The sequence below is a fragment of the Nyctereutes procyonoides genome, unplaced genomic scaffold, assembly GCF_905146905.1.
Source record: "Nyctereutes procyonoides isolate TBG_1078 unplaced genomic scaffold, NYPRO_anot_genome, whole genome shotgun sequence".
In the NCBI taxonomy this organism is placed as follows: Eukaryota; Metazoa; Chordata; class Mammalia; order Carnivora; family Canidae; genus Nyctereutes; species Nyctereutes procyonoides.
In genome coordinates, this window is record NW_026575036.1 from 7439153 (window position 1) to 7456903 (window position 17751).

The window sequence follows — 17751 nt, forward strand, 5'->3', positions numbered from 1 at the left end:
GAGCCACGCTGGTGTCCCTCTACTGCCTCACAATTTATCAACACTTAAGAAACACAAACTTAAAAAAAAAAGAAAGAAACATATACTTTATTGCACATTCCACCGTTGACCATAGGTGCACATTTATGATGAAACATTTTCTTATCCAGCAGTAGGCAGAGTTTCATATGTATTGCTTAATTTTCTCCATATAACTAAAGATTGTTTTAGCATAGTGGTCCTCCCCACTCAGGAGTGACTCTACCCCCAAGGAACACCTGGTAATGTCTGGAAACATTTCTGGATGTCATACTAAAGGGAAGCCATTAGTGTGCAGAGGTCATGGTGGCTGCTAAACATTCTGTAATATACCAGACAGCCCCTAACAGTGAATAGTTTTCTAGTCCCAAACGTCAGTGCTGAGGGAAAATCCTGTTTTAGCAATGTGTAAAAAATAATAAAATCCAGAACAATGATGACCAACTTACTAAATAAGCTACACATGATAATTTTCAGAAATTTGACTACTGAGATTATGATCAGAATATAATACTATAAATATAAATAAATTTTATATAACTTATTAATTTTAAACAGTGATTCATATATAAATGTAAAAGCCTATTATCAGATTTTTTACTTCTTATAATGTCCCCAACCCTCCAAGGTCTTAATACCAGTTTCTTCAAAAAAGTCCTTTTAAAAGACTCTTTGAATCACACAAAACAGAATCTACTTAAACTACAGGAATCACAAAACCAAACCAAAACATCTAAACTTACCGCTAAGCCCATCAACATATTTTCACCCACTGTGATCTGAATTCTCAGTCCAAATAAAGCGTTCATTCCTTTCAGTTTTAGTTTATTCATTAGCTGTGTATGTACTTCATATTCCATGAATGGCAACAGATTACTGATAGCTGTGGCATTTGCTTCTGCCTGTGCTTTCTTTTTTAAGCGACATAATCTGTTAAGGAAAATAAGTTAGTCACTAGATGGTATTCTTTTTTTTTTTTAAGATTTTATTTATTTATTCATGAGAGACACAGAGAGAGAGAGAGGCAGAGACACAGGTAGAGGGAGAAGCAGACTCCATGCAGGGAGCCCAACATGGGACTTAATCCTGCGTCCCCAGGATCATGCCCTGGGCTGAAGGCGGCGTTAAACCGCTGAGCCACTGGGGCTGACCACTAGATGGTATTCTTGATGCCATCTTAAAAATTGTACAATTTTTAAAACTTTCTGTAAGTGTATTTGATAAAATATTTGTTTCAAATGGGCTTATTAAGTTATATCAATAATCTTTTCTGCCATTTTTTCATTGTGTATGCTTTCGCTAAAAGTCCTACATTAATAAATGAAAAAGAAAAATTCAAAATCTCTAGAAATGAAGAAAATACCCATCAAAATCACTAGAGAATATACTTTAAAATCTTAGAGGTTTCATAACTCCCTGTGGTCATATGAATGTAGAGCAAAAAAAATTAATTTACTCATTAAAAGCACACAAAACTTTCCTGAGTATCTACCATGTACCAGGCACTGTTCTAGATGGTGAGCACTGATCAATAAACAAAACACAGAGTTCCTGTTCTCACGGGTATATCCCAGTGGAGGAGAGTGGGAATAAGCAAAGATACAAGTTAGCCTCAGACTATGTTGAAGAATCATTTATTCCCACTTATTTCACCTGGTTCATTTTCTTTAGACATGAACCAGGTGAAAATAAGTGGGAATAAACTAGAGAGAAGGCCTCACAGGATAGATTATACCTGGCCTGAGATCATAAAATCAAGATGGAACCAGGATAGTTAAAGACATTTATGAATGGGGTTAGCATATTAGAAGAAACAAAAAGAGACTACGACACTAAAATGAAGTGAGCAAGTGTGAGAGTAGTACGGATGGGGATGCAGTTAAGCAGGGGCATGATCATGTTAGGGGCTTAAGGGTCATGGTAAGGAGTTTGATTTTATTCTACCAGCAATGAGGAAGTCCAGATAGCTTTTAAGTAGTAACATGATCCAATTTATGTTTTAAGATATCGTATATATCACTACACACAGCATGGAATAAGTATAACAGAATTAATGAGGGGATGGTAGCCAAAAAGCAATTTAGGTGACAGACAATGAGAGCTTAGACTAAAAAGGTAGCAGTAAAGATGAAGAAAAGATCCCCAAACTTGTAAACTGGACTGTTTAGGCTAGTAGTTATCAATCCTTAGCTTGAGAGCTCATTAAGAAACAATTACTAGCCCCCCATCCCTAGAGTTTCTGATTTAATAGGTCTGGAGGGGGGCCTGAGAATCTGCATTTCTATAAATTCTCCCAAGGATGGTGATGATTGTTCTAGGGATGACACTCTGAAAACTGCTGATGAACATAAACTCCCTTCTACCTAAAACAAACAAAGAATAAACTGTATAAATTATGAATTTTCAGAATCTTCTTAAAAGCATCACAGGACCAGGACAAGGGTCCTCATAAGGGGACAGTATGAGGAAGTTCTTTGTGGTAGTGGAACACAGTTCTGCATCTTGACTATGGTGGTGGTTACACAAATCTACTTTGGAATGAAGTTGCACAGAACTACAAATAAACACAAATACATAAATGAATGCAAGTTAAAAAAGTGTAAAAACTGAGTAAGATCTGTAGGATACTTAATAGTACTACATCAATGTTAATTTCCTAGTTGATATTCTACTATAGCTATGTAAGATGTCACCAATGAGGGAAACTGGGTGAAGAGTACATGGGATTCTTTGTACCATTTTTGCAACTTCCTATGAATCTATCACAGTCTAAGGAAATAAAACACAATGAATAATAATGAAAAGAAATAACTGAATACAAAAAATATAGTTATTAAAATTATCTGTTAAAGAATCAGTGACAGGCTATAACATTTAATATTAGATTTGAAAAAAACCAAAAAACAAAATAAAACATCTAGAAATAAAAATAGATTATCAAGGGACACCTGGGTGGTTCAGCAGTTGAGCGTCTGCCCTCAGCTCTGGTCATAAACCCGAGGTCTTGAAATCGAGTCCCACACTGGGCTCCCTGTGAGGTGGCCTGCCTCTCCCTCTGCCTGTATCTCTGCCTCTCTGTATCTCTCATGAATAAATAAATAAAATCTCTCTAAAAAATAGAGACTGTCAAAAATGTAAATCCCCAATTATTGGTCTTACTATAATATTAGAGATAGCTGAAGAGAAAATTAAAGAATTGAAAGATAGATAAGAAAATATCCAATATATGACATAAACAAAAAGAAAATACAGACAAGAGAATAACAGACCTAGAAGAAGCTGTGAGAAAGTCTAACATTTTTACAGTATCAAGAAGAGAGAAGAGATGAAACATAGAACTAGTATTTGAGAGAAGAGATGAAACATAGAACTAGTATCTAAAAACTTTCTAAAGCACATGAAATAATCTACAGATTCAAGAAATTCAATATATAAGCAATTAAGATAAAAGAAGTCCATACCTAACATTTCATAGGGAAATTGCAGAAAACCAAAGACAAATAGAATAGCACATATACAAGGGGGGGGGGTATCCTTGAAGGAATAAAAGTTAATCTAATAGGTTATTTCTCAACAGTAGCAATGAAAGCCAGAAGGCAAGGGAAGGGTATCTTTAGTGTGCTGTAGGAAAATAAATGGCAGCCCGAAATATCTTTTCAAGGTAAGTAAATATTTTCAGATAAACAAACATAGATAATTTACCACCAGCAGACCCACCAAAATAAATACTAAAGGATATTAGCAAAAGAAAAACAATCCCAAATAGAAGGTCTAAGATATAAGATGAAAGCAAAAGTAAATGAATCAGAATTATATTTGAAAATAAAACACAACATGACTTTGTAAGATAACTTTGATGCAGAGAGGTTAGGCAGGAGGGGAGTGTCAAAGAACACCATATTTGGCATGAAGAATTGGATAGAGCGATTGATCATTCATTAAAATAAAGAAGGCTAATATCAAAAAAGTGGAGAAAATTAGTAGTTCAATTTGGGACAAATATGAGATGCCTACAAGACTTCAAAATGGAGTATGAAAGTATACAAGCCTGAAGCTCAGAAAAAGTTTGGACTACAGTTGTAAATCTAGAAGTCACAGACATAGAAAGCACACACCTATCAGAGTTGATGAGTTGAACTGGGGAGAGAGCTTTGAGAAGAGGGTCCAGACCCATGGCCCTTCAGGGATCAAGAAAAGGAGAAGAAATCAACACGGACTGAGGATTATACATAGAGGTAGGAAAAAGCTGGGGTTCAAGGAATGTGGCCAGGAGTACTATGAAGTCAAAGAAGTATGAAGGAGAAAATGATGTGAACTGTGTGACTGCTGCTGTGAAGATGAGGACAGAACTGCTCAATGGATTTGGTCACCTGGTAGTTGTTAGTGACCTAGACAGTTATAGCTGTTTCCTGTATGTCAACCACAACTTAGCATTTCCTACTCCAGCACATTTTAAAAGGAACTGTTAACAGCTAAATGAGATAATGAAAGGAACACTACATGGCACTGTTCTTTAAAAGAAAAAAAAAATCAATAAAATGTATTACATATTTGATATCCTTAAAACAGAGCCATCACTAGCCCACAACAGGTTACTTAGTAATCCTCATAATAATAAACATCTGTACAGAATTTAAATGTTTAAAATTGTCTTTACATATAAACTTATTTTAGTTTTATAAAGAGGATATTCTTTCTCCCAATTTTCCATGTGATTAAATAAATACAAGATTCGGGTATCATTGCCCAGACTGCCCAGGATCACACCCGTAGGAAACAGCATAGAAGACACATAAAAAACAGATCTGTTTGACTCCATACTCCATACACTTTCAGAGACCTCAAATACGGTTTGCATAAATATACCTTGCTTGAATAAGACAGCCTTTTCCAATAACTGTTGCATCTATTGGGAGGTCTATAGTTGTAAAGAGAACATCAGGAACTTTTTGTTTCCTGCAGTTATAGCAGTATGTGAGATGAGCTGGAAATGGCATATTCAGTTCATCATATGGTATGTGGCAAAATCCACAGCCTGCAGGCAAATTTTCTTCTAGCCTATATGAAATATCAAGGGAAAAAAATGAAGCATTTTTTAAAATTCCATGCATTTTTTTCAAAAACCTATTTTTCACATACAGTACTTGTATACAAACTAGTTCTTCTAGCACAGTAAGCTATGAGAGTACCACTATGAATATTAAGAATTAAAGATGACCATAAAATGAAAATCATACATTTCCATATGAGAAATAAGACTTACACAAGTAGTCACAGAATTGCATCAATTCATAAATTTAAGGATGTCCCACCTGACAAAAGCCACTATTATCCCAAAGCTTGTTCTTTGTGATAGAACATAAAAACAAGTGGTTGGATATGGGGGATATTTTCCTACTGTGACAAATATAACTCAAATACAATTACAAAAAAAATTCCCAAGGGAAAAAAACCCTTTAACTAGACAATCTAACAACTTCAAAAAAAAAATTATGGTTAAAAACAAACCTATTTAAAAACTTAAAAAATCAAGAACGCCTGGGTGGCTCAGCGGTTGAGCGTCTGCCTTCGTCTCAGGGCATGATCCGAGTCCCAGGATCAAGTCCTGCACCAGGCTCCCTGTATGGAGCCTGCTTCTCCCTCTGCACCCACCCCCCTCTTTCATGAATAAATAAATAAAAATATTTTAAAAATAAAACAATAAAAATTTAAAAGTCAAAAATAGGCATAATCTGACATTTCTAATTTCCAATGACTGCTTTAACATTTCTTGAGAAATCATAATACCTGTTTCACAAATAATATACATATCCTATATAAACCAGAAATGATAACACAACCTTCCCTATCACTGTAAAATGTTTGTTATAATAATGTTGGCTATGAATTCGTTTTTGAATGATTTAAGTATTTTTTTCACTCATCAAATCTGAGGAAATTCAGAGAAGAAAAATGGAAGCAAGAAGGAAGCTTCATGGAGAACTCCAGACTTTCACACCGCTACACCTTCTAGGGCTCTAGAAAGATGTGGATTCTCAATTTGCTCCAATCTAAAGCAACCTTTTGGAAGTTGAACCTTGGCAAATGGACAAATTAAAAAAGAAAAGGAAATTCATACTATACTATGAGTCAGGCTTCTTGCAGATTCCTTGTACATACTATTTCACGGAATTGATCCACCATAACCTTCTAAATCAAATTACTCTCAGGTATTATTCTTTTATTGTTGAGATGGCATTCTAGTACGTTAGAAGTAACAGGGAAGTCAAATAGATCCTAAACAGAGCTGTGTGACCTTGAATAAGTCATTTAACCTCTCAGAGCCTCCCCTATAAAACTAGAACAATATCTACTAACAAAGGCTCTTTTTCTTTGAAGATTAAGTAAGAAAACATAGCTAAACACACCCCTCCCCAAAATACAAAACATCCCTGTTTTGTTTGCCTCAAACAGCAACAAAAACTAGTTCTTCTTGGTCTGAAACCAACCTGAGACATTAAGTAACTTGTTCAGCCATAGTAAATACTTAGTAGCAGACCTCAGATTCTAATGTCAGTTTGTTTGAATCAAAGCCCCTGTTACAAAGGGGCAAGAAAGGATGAAAACTGGGATAATTTTTAACTAACTATCTCACAGAAATTTGAACATAAGTGGTATCATAGGCATAAAAACAGAAGTATTTAAATTGGAAATATGAAATATACAAAAGGGATTGTCTCTGAACACTGAGATCATGGAGCATATTTTCTTCCTTCTATTCCTGTATTATTTTTCAAATTCTTGTAAACAGAAATAATTTTATAGCAGGAAAAAAAGACATTTTCCTCTTTTACAGATAGGGACAATATCTGTTGCACAGGATTACCATATAAAAGAATTCATTGTATCTATCCAAGCCACAATACAAAAATAATCAATCTGCATGGGGAAGGTCATTTGTTCTATCAGGCTTCTATCTACTCAAGAGAAATCTACTGACATGTGTGAGAACTATATTGCAACACTGGGACAACTTACCAGCCAGCAGTTTTCTCAATAGAACACTCTGATTTTTAATATACTTCCAAATGTTCCACCTCTATTTTTCTATTTGTGATGACTTTCAATGCTCTGTAATATATTACAGTCAAAATCCATTTTTGATATAAACTAAAGAAGAAACCAACCAAGGTCTTCTGTTTGCCTACCTGAGCCAGAATATTTTTCTTATACAGAGACTTGCAAATTTATACTATTTGCTAACCTTTTCTGACCTATACTATTCATGACCTTTTTCTATTCCAGAGGTAAGACAAAAGGAAGAGAAAAATCAAAAAAATTTCTATACTGTCACAGACAAAAAAATATATACTTGAAATTCTTTGATAGTCACACATGTATTTTATCAAGATACTCAGAAAATTATAATAATGTGTGTCATATAATGCAGAACTCAATTCATCTCTGTTGCTACAGGTTATGTAAAAATTAGTAGAGTGTCTGGTCCTGATTTCTACATTGTACCACTGTAACCCATCCTTATACAGAACTATCCTGGCTGTGAAGTTAAAAATCAACTTCTCCTTTTTTTGCCTTTAAAGAAAATAAGCAAGGCTGCCATGACAACCTCTGTTCCAAACAGCCTTCCACGGTGCCATCCTGCAGAAATCTAGGGTTGAGTACAGCTGCTGTGCCGGATGCAGATAAAATACAGACCTCTTCACTATAAAAGAAAAAAATATAAAATAGTTAATATCTGCAGGCAACCTAGCTTTGGAAAATGTTAAATATCAAAATGATTATAAGGGTGACAATTTAAATTCAAGTTAGACTCCATTAAATATTAATAATATCATAGGATTATCTCCTATCCTAGAATAAAAAACAGAAATAATATAACATTATTAAAACAAAAAGAGCAAGAATTATTACTTAAAAAGTATAAGATAAATGGTATAATATTAATGACAATAAATTTCTTTAAAATATGTTAAAACTGATAAATACAGGAATATTTCACATATTTTTTTATAAGATTTTATGACAGGAATGTTTCAAAATGAAAGTAGTAACAAATTATACTGCTGAATTCAGCAGTAACCCATAAAACTATATTAAAGTACTCTATAAATGCATATTAAAGTTAATTACCTTAATTTAAGTTTACCTTAAAAGCTTATTTATGTAATTATCAATATCAATATTGCTAAGCTTAATTTAAACTTAATAACAAAATGTATCTGAAACAAGTAATATCCAAAATATACTAAATGGAGCTTAAACTACATCATTATAATGCAGAATAAAAAGTAATTTTCAAAGAATTCTTTGGAATTCTTAAACTACGTAATACTTTACTACCATCACCTAATTTTAAATAATCAACAAAATTACTGAATGAGATCACCCAAAGCAAATGAGAAAATGGCAGCCTAGAGACAAAATGATGGAAACAAAGTATAAATAAACCAGAAGCCTGAAAGGACATGAAACAAAGGGTCACTTGATCTGTCACTGAGTAGAGAGAGGCCAGGCTCAAAATGTTCAAGTGGGCACTGAGAATGTCAAGAAATACTGTGGAGCCACTAAAAGTGCTGAATTAAAAATAAATAAATAAATAAAAGTACTGAATTAAGGAACTATGAGGGCAGATGTACATTTCAAAGTTTTTTTGTTTGGTTTGTTTTTTGTAAAGATTTTATTTATTTATTCATGGGAGAAACAGAGAGAGAGAGAGAGAGAGATTGGGGGGGGGGGGGGTGCGCAGAGACACAGGCAGAGGCAGAAGCAGGCTCCATGCAGGAAGCTCAACGTGGGACTTGATCCCGGGTCTCCAGGATCACGCCCTGGGCTGAAGGCGGCGCTAAACCGCTGAGCCACCCGGGCTGCCCCACTTCAAAGAGTTTTATCCAGTAATAGTAAATAGGATGGACTAGAACAACAACAACACAAAAATTAGTAAAGTTAAGATTTAAATACAAAGATTTTTTGAGGTCCAGAGAGAAAAAAGGAGCCTTGATATATCAGGTGAATTCAAACTCCTAAATAAATTGACTCATTTCTGTACACCCTTGCATCCATCTGTGACCTATCTCCTGCCACTCTGAATCTACACCACTAGCCTTCTTCACATTCTATTCTTCTAGCGTGGAATACTCCCTTCATGCCTCCTCATTTATATAACTCACACTCTTCCCCTGAGATTTAAAGTTTCAGTTACTTTATTAACACTTTCTTCTAATCTTACTTCTGGATCCCTCTGGATCCCATAGCATCCTGGGATATTTCTGTCATAAAATGTGTTAAACTTGTCAAAATCCTCCAGTAGAATATGAATCTGATAACAAGAACTATGTCTTTCAGGGGCGCTTTCTTAAGCATTCAACTCTTGATTTCAGCTCAGGTCATGATCTCAGGGTTGTGGGATTGAGCCTCAAGTCAGGCTCTGTGTTCAGCCTGACTTCTCTTTCTCTGCCCCTTTCCCTGCTCTCTTTCCAAGTAAATATATAAAATCTTTTTTTTTTAAGATTTTATTTATTTATTCATGAGAGACACAGAGAGGCAGAAAGATAGACAGCGGGAGAAGCAGGCTCTGGGAGGGGAGCCCGGTGCGACTCTTGATCCCAGGACCCCAGAATCATGACCTGAATCAAAGGCAGATGCTCAACCACTGAGCCACCCAGGTGCCCCAATAAATAAAATCTTAAAAAAACAAGCAACAAACGAACAAAAACCACCTTTTAACGTCTTTTAAAACCGTAACACTAGGACCTGAAAGCATAGGGCACTAAATCTATGAATGAACCAAGCTATCAATGGGGAGGTAGGGCGGGAAAAGTGTAACAAAGTTATTAGTTTAACAGAAGTAGAATAGCTACAATGGGGACAGAAAGGCCCAAGGATATCATACCTGGTCTGCAAGGGAAAAGAAAGGGCCCTAAGAAGAAGAAACAGCATGGCTCTGTAATATCTACATTTACTGGAGTCTAATTATTTTTCTCTAATAATAATGACCACTATATTGAACAAGAGAATTACCCATGGTACAGCTGACAGTAAGAATTACTCAAGATTAGGTGGAAAAATAAAAACAGCAGAAGGTCAAATGGTTTCTAGATGATATCTATTATAAACTTTTTGAGGGGCTAAAAGTAGGATTCATCAATGACAGCAAGTTAACTCAGAACCTGAGTAAGAAATTGGGCAAAGTCTTGGTTAAGGTAAGAGTCAAAACAAAGCAGGTGTAAATGTACAAACAAGATGGGTAGAAAACATTAAGTTGTGGTCCAAAAGTGAATTTTTATAGTTTCAAATTTTTAAAAGGGAACAGCTTTGAGCAATAATGAAGTCCAAAATGTGACTGAAAGTTAAGGGCGGTGCTTAGTCAATTAAGCATCTGCCTCTGGCTCAGGTCATAATCCCTGGGTCCTGGGATTGCGCCCCCGTTGGGCTCTCTGCTCAACTTGTGCTGTCAAATAAATTAATAAAATCTTTAAAAAATACAGAAAGTTAAATGGGGGGAAAGAGAAGGACTTGAGAATAAGAAAGCACATGGTCAAGCTGTTGGAAGGTAATCATGTTCAACTGCAGGAGATAGCAAAGAATTAAGAAAGGCAGAAGAATGCTTGGAGATAGAAAAGTCTGAACTGTAGAATGGCAAGGCCTTTAAAGGAAGAGAGGTGGTTCAAATGAAAGGTAGAAGAAAAAAGAATTGAGAGTAAGAGTATGGAAGTCCCTTCCTAACTTGGCAGAGCTAGGAAGGATGATGGAGGAGAAAATTAAGCTACGATTAGTAAAAGAAGATAGAGTTTACAGAAAAACTTTAAAAGACAAATGGTAGTTCATTTACAACACATCAAGGGTCCAAATATTCCAGAAGAAGGAGTCAGTGGGGTCATAAAGTCAAGTCAGCCTAAAGTTAATTCTTGCTATGTGCCAGTATCAATTCTCATCTAATTCTTCAATAGTCTTAATTGATAGATGGTTATCATCCCCATTTCAACATATAAATGGAGGCTCAGAGGAGTAGTTACTTTCCCGTTTCAAAGCAATTAACTGGTAAAAATGGCATGTGGACCCCAGTCTAATGTACTCCAAAGTTTACATTCCATAATTCTTTTTCCTATACTTGCATAAATTTTTTACCCTTTCAGATGACAATCTGTAAATTACAGCATCTAGAAAATCAAGTTATTATCATTTACCAGATGCTAGTTGATTCACTGTAGCCCACTACAGCATGACAGCCTAATGCTTTAGCATGTGATTTTATTTCTTGTCTGATTTCTGCCCACCACGCATCTCGAGTTTCTGGTTCATCTGAAAAATAAATTTTAAATCAGTTCACTACTCAATAGCACATTGTCTATACGATAAAGAAATTTCAAAATAAATGTACTCTGGAAGGCAAAGACATACTGGTCTACAACAGATTTTGAATCTAACTTCACATGTTAAAATGTTATTTCTCAAAATGCTTATTAACATTTTCATGTTACTTCTGAAAAAGTTTAACACTCTAAACTTGATTGATAAAAAATAAGCCAACTAGTTCTATTTGCTTTATTACTTTAGGGGACATCTATAGGGAGGGATGTATTTTATTGGATGCAACTTAAAATGTCAACACAGAGCTTCCGGATTCTAATCCTAAACTGAGAGGATATTCTATGTCTATCTATGTCTCACTCACTTCGCTCAGAGAACATTTTGAGTCATACCCATAAATGTAATTTAAAATTCTGATTTCATTTCCTGGGACCTATTTTTTTTTATAACCCACTATATTCTATATTCTTACAAGGCAACAGTTTGTCAATGTTAAAAAAGAAAAAGCCATGTAGCCATCCTTGTGGGTCCTAAAGCAAAGTAACAAGAAATGAAGGGACTAGCCAATTTAAAATAAAAAAATAATACATTTAAAGATTAACACAAATAATTTGGTTAATGAAAACTAACCAAATATAAGGACAAATTTCAGTTAGTACATTGTAACTTCATATATGGTTCTATAATGAAGAAAATGCCTTAAAATCACAGCATTGCATTTTATTACCACAGAAGAGTCCAATATTGCTTGTAATAGAGCATTATAAATGGAGCATCTGGCACACATACTTCCTAATCACTTGCATTTAGCGGCAAACTACTGGTGAACAGCAGCTGCAAATTATAGTAACATTTTATGAGTAAAGACATTAAAAACAGAAACAGTCTATAATGAGCATATCCTAATTTGTTTCTTTTTGTGGCCAATTCCATTTGGGAGCAATTTGGGGCAGAAAAAAACTTAATCTAACTCTAAACAGGATGCTAACCTCTTATTGTAAATTTTCCACATAGAAGGCACTATTAAAACCGAAAATCAAACAATCCATAAACTTTCTCTTTTGAATTTCAGTACATATCCCGTTTTCAAAATGTTTTTTAAAAAAGAAGAAAAAGTAGAATTATACTCACTAGTAAAATACTGAAGACAGCAAAGTAAAGAAAGGTTAAAAAGCTTGTTATAGCTGACATTCCTATGATGTAATGTTGTTTCCTCCACAGGGAGGAGATCAGCAAAAGGGAGAAATGAAGAGATAATAGCCAGAGCTACAAATGATGGTCAGTTCTTGTAATAAAGTTTTGGATCCAAGACAGAGCTACACTAAAACTTTCTTTCAGAAAAACAAAACAAAACAAAACAAAACAACAAAAAAAAAAGAAATGCAACCTCTAGGAAACTGAGGAAAAGATCCAAAGACGAGATAAAATAAAGAAAGAAGAGAAATAGAAAAGACTACAATATGGTGTTAGCAATCAATATTATGAATTAAGAAATGTGTAACACAATTAGGTAACCCTATATTGCACATATGCTATTATGCTAAAGAATTTCTTCATATTCCCCCTGAAATATAGACATTAACAGCACAAATACACTTTCAAATCCATTCTCTTTTTAAGGCACATATGGTTCCAAAACAATTTGGGCATCTATTTAACATCTTCCTTTCTTAATAAGGGAATTTTTACCCTAAGACAAAAACTTAAACAGTTGCTCAATCTATCAAATTATTTATGATTCTCTAAAAATGGATATCAAATAATAAAAGAAATATTATCCCAGTTTAGAAAATAACTATTTTCCCTGAAAAACTGTAAAATAAAGTTTAGCTTTTCTTTAAAAACACTAGTAGGGCCTGCTATTTACTTTCTAAACTCTTCTGGAAGTTTAAAATATTACTTGCTAAAGCAAATAATTGTATACTATGCTTTTATAAAAACAGATTTTCTCATATTAGATTCTCCTACATCTGTGCCACAAGTAATACATGGCAGCCTTTCTGTTTTAAATTGAATTTTACAGAAAGTGATCCATGACATTGTTTTTTAAACTAATTTAAAAAATGGAGGAAGTTACTTATTTTAAGTTCAGGATATATTTATTTACAAATGGCTAGCATGTCTACATGGAAAAGTATGTAATAATTACTATGAAATACATATAACCACATAGAATACAAAGTTTATTTACATCAAACTTACCTTGGTATAACACTTAAAATAATCAGATAATTAAACCAAACACTATGAAAGAATAAGTGGCTGATTTAAAAAAAAATAAACAAAAAAGCTGAATGCAGCGCAAGTGGAGCATTCATATTCTTCTGACAAGGTCACAAGCAGCCTTTATTTTGACACATGAGCCACACAATTGCACATGGGGATGCCATTGTTGTATTTAATAAAGTATTTACAAGTTTAATAAAAGCTAAAGTTACATAACATGGGAGCTAAGGAAGCAAATGGCATATGTCCACACTCCAAAGAATTTGTTAAATTTTGTTTTTGGCTTAAGCAAAAGCTCAGAGAACAAAGGGTTTTGCAAAGCAGATTCAGCAGACAGGAGCCAGAAACAGTGGATATTTTGGCGCATGCTTGGATCAGGTGACAGTACAGACTGAAAACTATGGCAGCTCACTGAAATGGTTACAGAAAGTAATGGCCCTAGATTCTAGGTGAAAGCAAGGCAAGCATACAGTAAAGAGCATTTCATCACAAACTAGGAATTGAATTAACAATAATTATCTATAACTGTAAGCAAGAAGCCAAAGGATGAATTTGTTGGCTATTAAATTTAGGGGTTATTTAATTAAAATAAAATTAAAAATAATCTATTTAATATTAGAAAAAATTAAATTTATTTTCAAAACCTATATTATATTTATGCCAGAGATTAGCCAGAGAATATTCACACAGTAATGATTCAGCCTAACTTACTATAACTGAAAATTCAGAAATATCACAGTATTTAATTCTATAGTGGAATTTTTAAAGCTTAACAACTGTTAACTGTGTTCCTCTAGGAAACACACTAGTTGAATTTGAATTGTTTTATTCACTCTCCAGAGGTCAAAACTGAGGATTTACCCATACTCCTATAAAAGGCAAAACAAAGAGTCTGGCTTAAAAATTTATGGTAATTATACATGCCACTCATAAAACTGGATACAATTTAGTCATTTGAAGGATATACAGCTGAGATGTGAAGGTCTCAATTAATCAACATTTCAAAGATGCAAGGAAAACGTTTCTTCTCTAAAATACCATGCTCCTCCCAAAAATCCATAGAATTACTTATAATTTTAAAAAGATCTCATTTTAGGAGATACTAAAACTTATTTATTTTATAAACTATATTTCATACAATGTTATATTTTTCTTCTATGGGTCAAAACTCCTCATAGATAATATCACAAATCTTTCATTTATAAAATAATCTCTATATCAACTTGGGGCTCAAACTCACAACCCCAAAATCAAGAGTCACATGCTCCACCAACGGAGTCAGTCAGATGCCCCATAAATCTTTTAATATATCCTTTTATTCGTAGTCATGAACTGAGCTCTAGATCAATACCTCACTAATGCTTCTTTTAGAGGTACTGTCTGCACACTTGGGCTGACATCACAACTCATTCATTTTACTACTGTTACTTTTCTAGAGCATGGCCATAGCTTGATATCTTGCCATCTTTTTAACATTTTATCTTATTTCTGAAGTGCAAGTGAAACTGGTAAAGATTCCTAAAATGGAAGTAAATACTTATATCTCAGAAAGTAAAGAAGTGAACAATTCAACATAATATGCCTTTATAAAACTGAATCTCTTTGAGATTTTAGGCAATAACACACTTGCAACTAAGAAACCCTGACTCCCTAAATGTTGAATTTAATCCTATTTTTACATAGCTCTGGAAGAGAAGAATTCTGCCCTTGAGAATCTTTGAATCTGGCTTAAAGAAAAAAAAAAAAGGAAATGGACAATATCCAATCTAATTTTTAAATAAATAAGAAAAGATAAAGTGTTAACTGAGCTCAAAAAACATTTTTAGTACAGTGATAATCTATCTCATTAAAGGACAGCATAAGAAAGCCACATTCTTAAACACCTTAAAGTATTATTCCAACACAAAACAACTTTTTGAAGATAAATTTCCCCTAGTGAAAAAGAAAGTAGTTCAGATTTAAGTATGTATACAACCTCAAACTAGGTGGGGATTCAACACCAACTTAGGAAGAACAGTCCAATCACAGAGGAAATGATATGCAAATTCAGAGAAGACACCAACTTGCAATAATTTGGGATGTTAGGATGGTAACTGGGATATAATCCATGTTAGATCAAACTGAAGTCTTCATTATTTATAAAATAAGTCAGATATATAATTCCTCCTTATCTGTGAGATTTTCCTCTTTATATATAGATTGTATATTATATTTACATGTCACATAATACTGTAATTAAAATCGTTATATTAGATAGAGAGCAAAATTTCAAAAGTAAGAAAATTATACATCTGACTTTTTACAAATAATAAAGAATGGATAGTAATCAATATCTAGTTATATACAGACAGAAAAGTATTACATTTATATGTTGTATTACATATAAAGAGAAGCTCATACATCATACATGACTATGTTTATGTCTTCTTGAACTCTATATATCTACCTCCTAAAACTCTTACTAAAATTCTTAAAACCAAAAGCTGCTTAACTACTTTGGGTTTAGTTTTGCACATCTGCTCATGAGTACCTCCCAGATGTGGTAAAAATAACTGCTGCGATCATCAGAATTCAAGTTCTAAGAAAGCCTATCTCCATTTAACGACTACACACATGCACACATACACACAAACACGCACGCAAGCACAGCAAAATAGTATAAGAAATAACCTAGATTAGGTATATAAACAGGCTGTCTGGGAACAATTGTGTTCCCAATCCCCAACATCATACTTAAGACATGGTAGGCACACCACAAACATCCACTGAATAAAAAGATTTTTACTTAAAACTGAAAAAAAAAAATTTGGATTATCAAACTGCTAATCACTTTGTTAAAATTAAGTACGTTTAATGTAATAATTATACTTATTTTCTTGGTTTTATTGGTTTTTGCCCCCAAAGGAAGGTAAATTTTCTAAACAACTAGAATTCAGATGACTAACAAAAAAAGAGTAACATTTTCTAAATTCAGACCACTCAAGTAAAGCTTAGCACTAGCAAAAATGCATTCATTGTAAGACTTTAATACTAGCAAAAACTCATTCATTTTAAGACTGAGAAAGTTGTAAGTAAAATACGTCCTTAAATTTACAATCTAAATAAAACTTTATAAAATATTCTCAAAACAAAGGAAAGTTACCTAGTTTCAAACAAGCTGTTCCACTAAGTACTTAAACCGTTCACTCTTAAGTCTAAGCTTAAGTCTAAGCTTGGAAGCTATTTTTTTTTTCAAAACACATTATATGTCTTCTTCATATTTCCTTTTATGACTTCCTGAAAAAATATCTAACCTCACATGCATCGTACATGAAAAAAGAATAACAAGTTTTCCTCAACTACACTGAGACTATTCCTAATTAAAAGTTATAACCATAGGCTATGCAGAAATACTTTCAGTGGTAAATTCAGAATAATAAAAAAAAAAAAAGCATAGCCATCTGAGAAACACTGAGCTATGATTTTTCAAACTTACTCTTAGAATATTTTTTACAACTCAATTTTCAAACAGACTTGGGTTTCTAAAACATAGGATTCAACTACTCATTGGGATTTTAGACTTGTAGCTATGTGGGATAATCCTAATCCACTTCTTTCTCTCAGCTCAAAGTTGCCAAGACACTGCTTTACTTGCCACATTCCACTAATTACCAACTCCTATGATTTCACATTTAAAATATTTTATAAATTTATGTTAAGAGTATAAGCCCTGAAGCCAGAGTAGTTAGGTTCACAGTATAGCTCAACAAGTTTGTATCTTACTTTGGGAAAATTGTTTCGTTTTGCTCAAACACAAAATAGGAAAAATACCTACCTCATATCTATGTTTTGAGAATTAAATAACCTACTACAATAAACCACTTGGAAGAGTGCCTGGCACATAGTAAGTGCTCTATAAACTTTAGCTCCCCTACCATCACCAAATCCTAAATCACCTATCTGGCCAGGAATACTGCAGTCAACTAAGTAGCCTCCCTGTCTCTTGTCTTGCTGCCTTTAAGTCCATTCTCCATCCTATAATCATGATCTAAAACAAATGTGACTATGGGATATGCAGTCTTATTCTTATGCAGCCTGTTCCTGGCATGTCACACACAGAGCTGCAAATCCTGCTTCCTCCTTTCTAGTAGAAAGATTCATCTAGTAGACAGACAGTCATGAAGTCTGTTACCAGGACAAAAACACAGAAGATAAGAAAAG

At 33.8% G+C, this 17751-nt stretch overlaps 1 protein-coding gene across 8 annotated transcripts in view; it reads right to left on the reverse strand.

Moving 5' to 3' along the window:
- C2CD5 (C2 calcium dependent domain containing 5) overlaps positions 1–17751 on the reverse strand; it is a 100870-nt gene that overhangs the window by 32010 nt on the left and 51109 nt on the right. For all 8 annotated transcript variants that reach the window (XM_055318556.1, XM_055318551.1, XM_055318552.1 and 5 more), the window contains 4 exons: positions 11202–11316; positions 7625–7720; positions 4885–5076; positions 762–948 (listed from right to left, as the gene is read on the reverse strand). In XM_055318556.1, coding sequence (XP_055174531.1) covers positions 762–948; positions 4885–5076; positions 7625–7720; positions 11202–11316 — 590 coding nt within the window. The remainder of the gene's footprint in view (positions 1–761; positions 949–4884; positions 5077–7624; positions 7721–11201; positions 11317–17751) is intronic.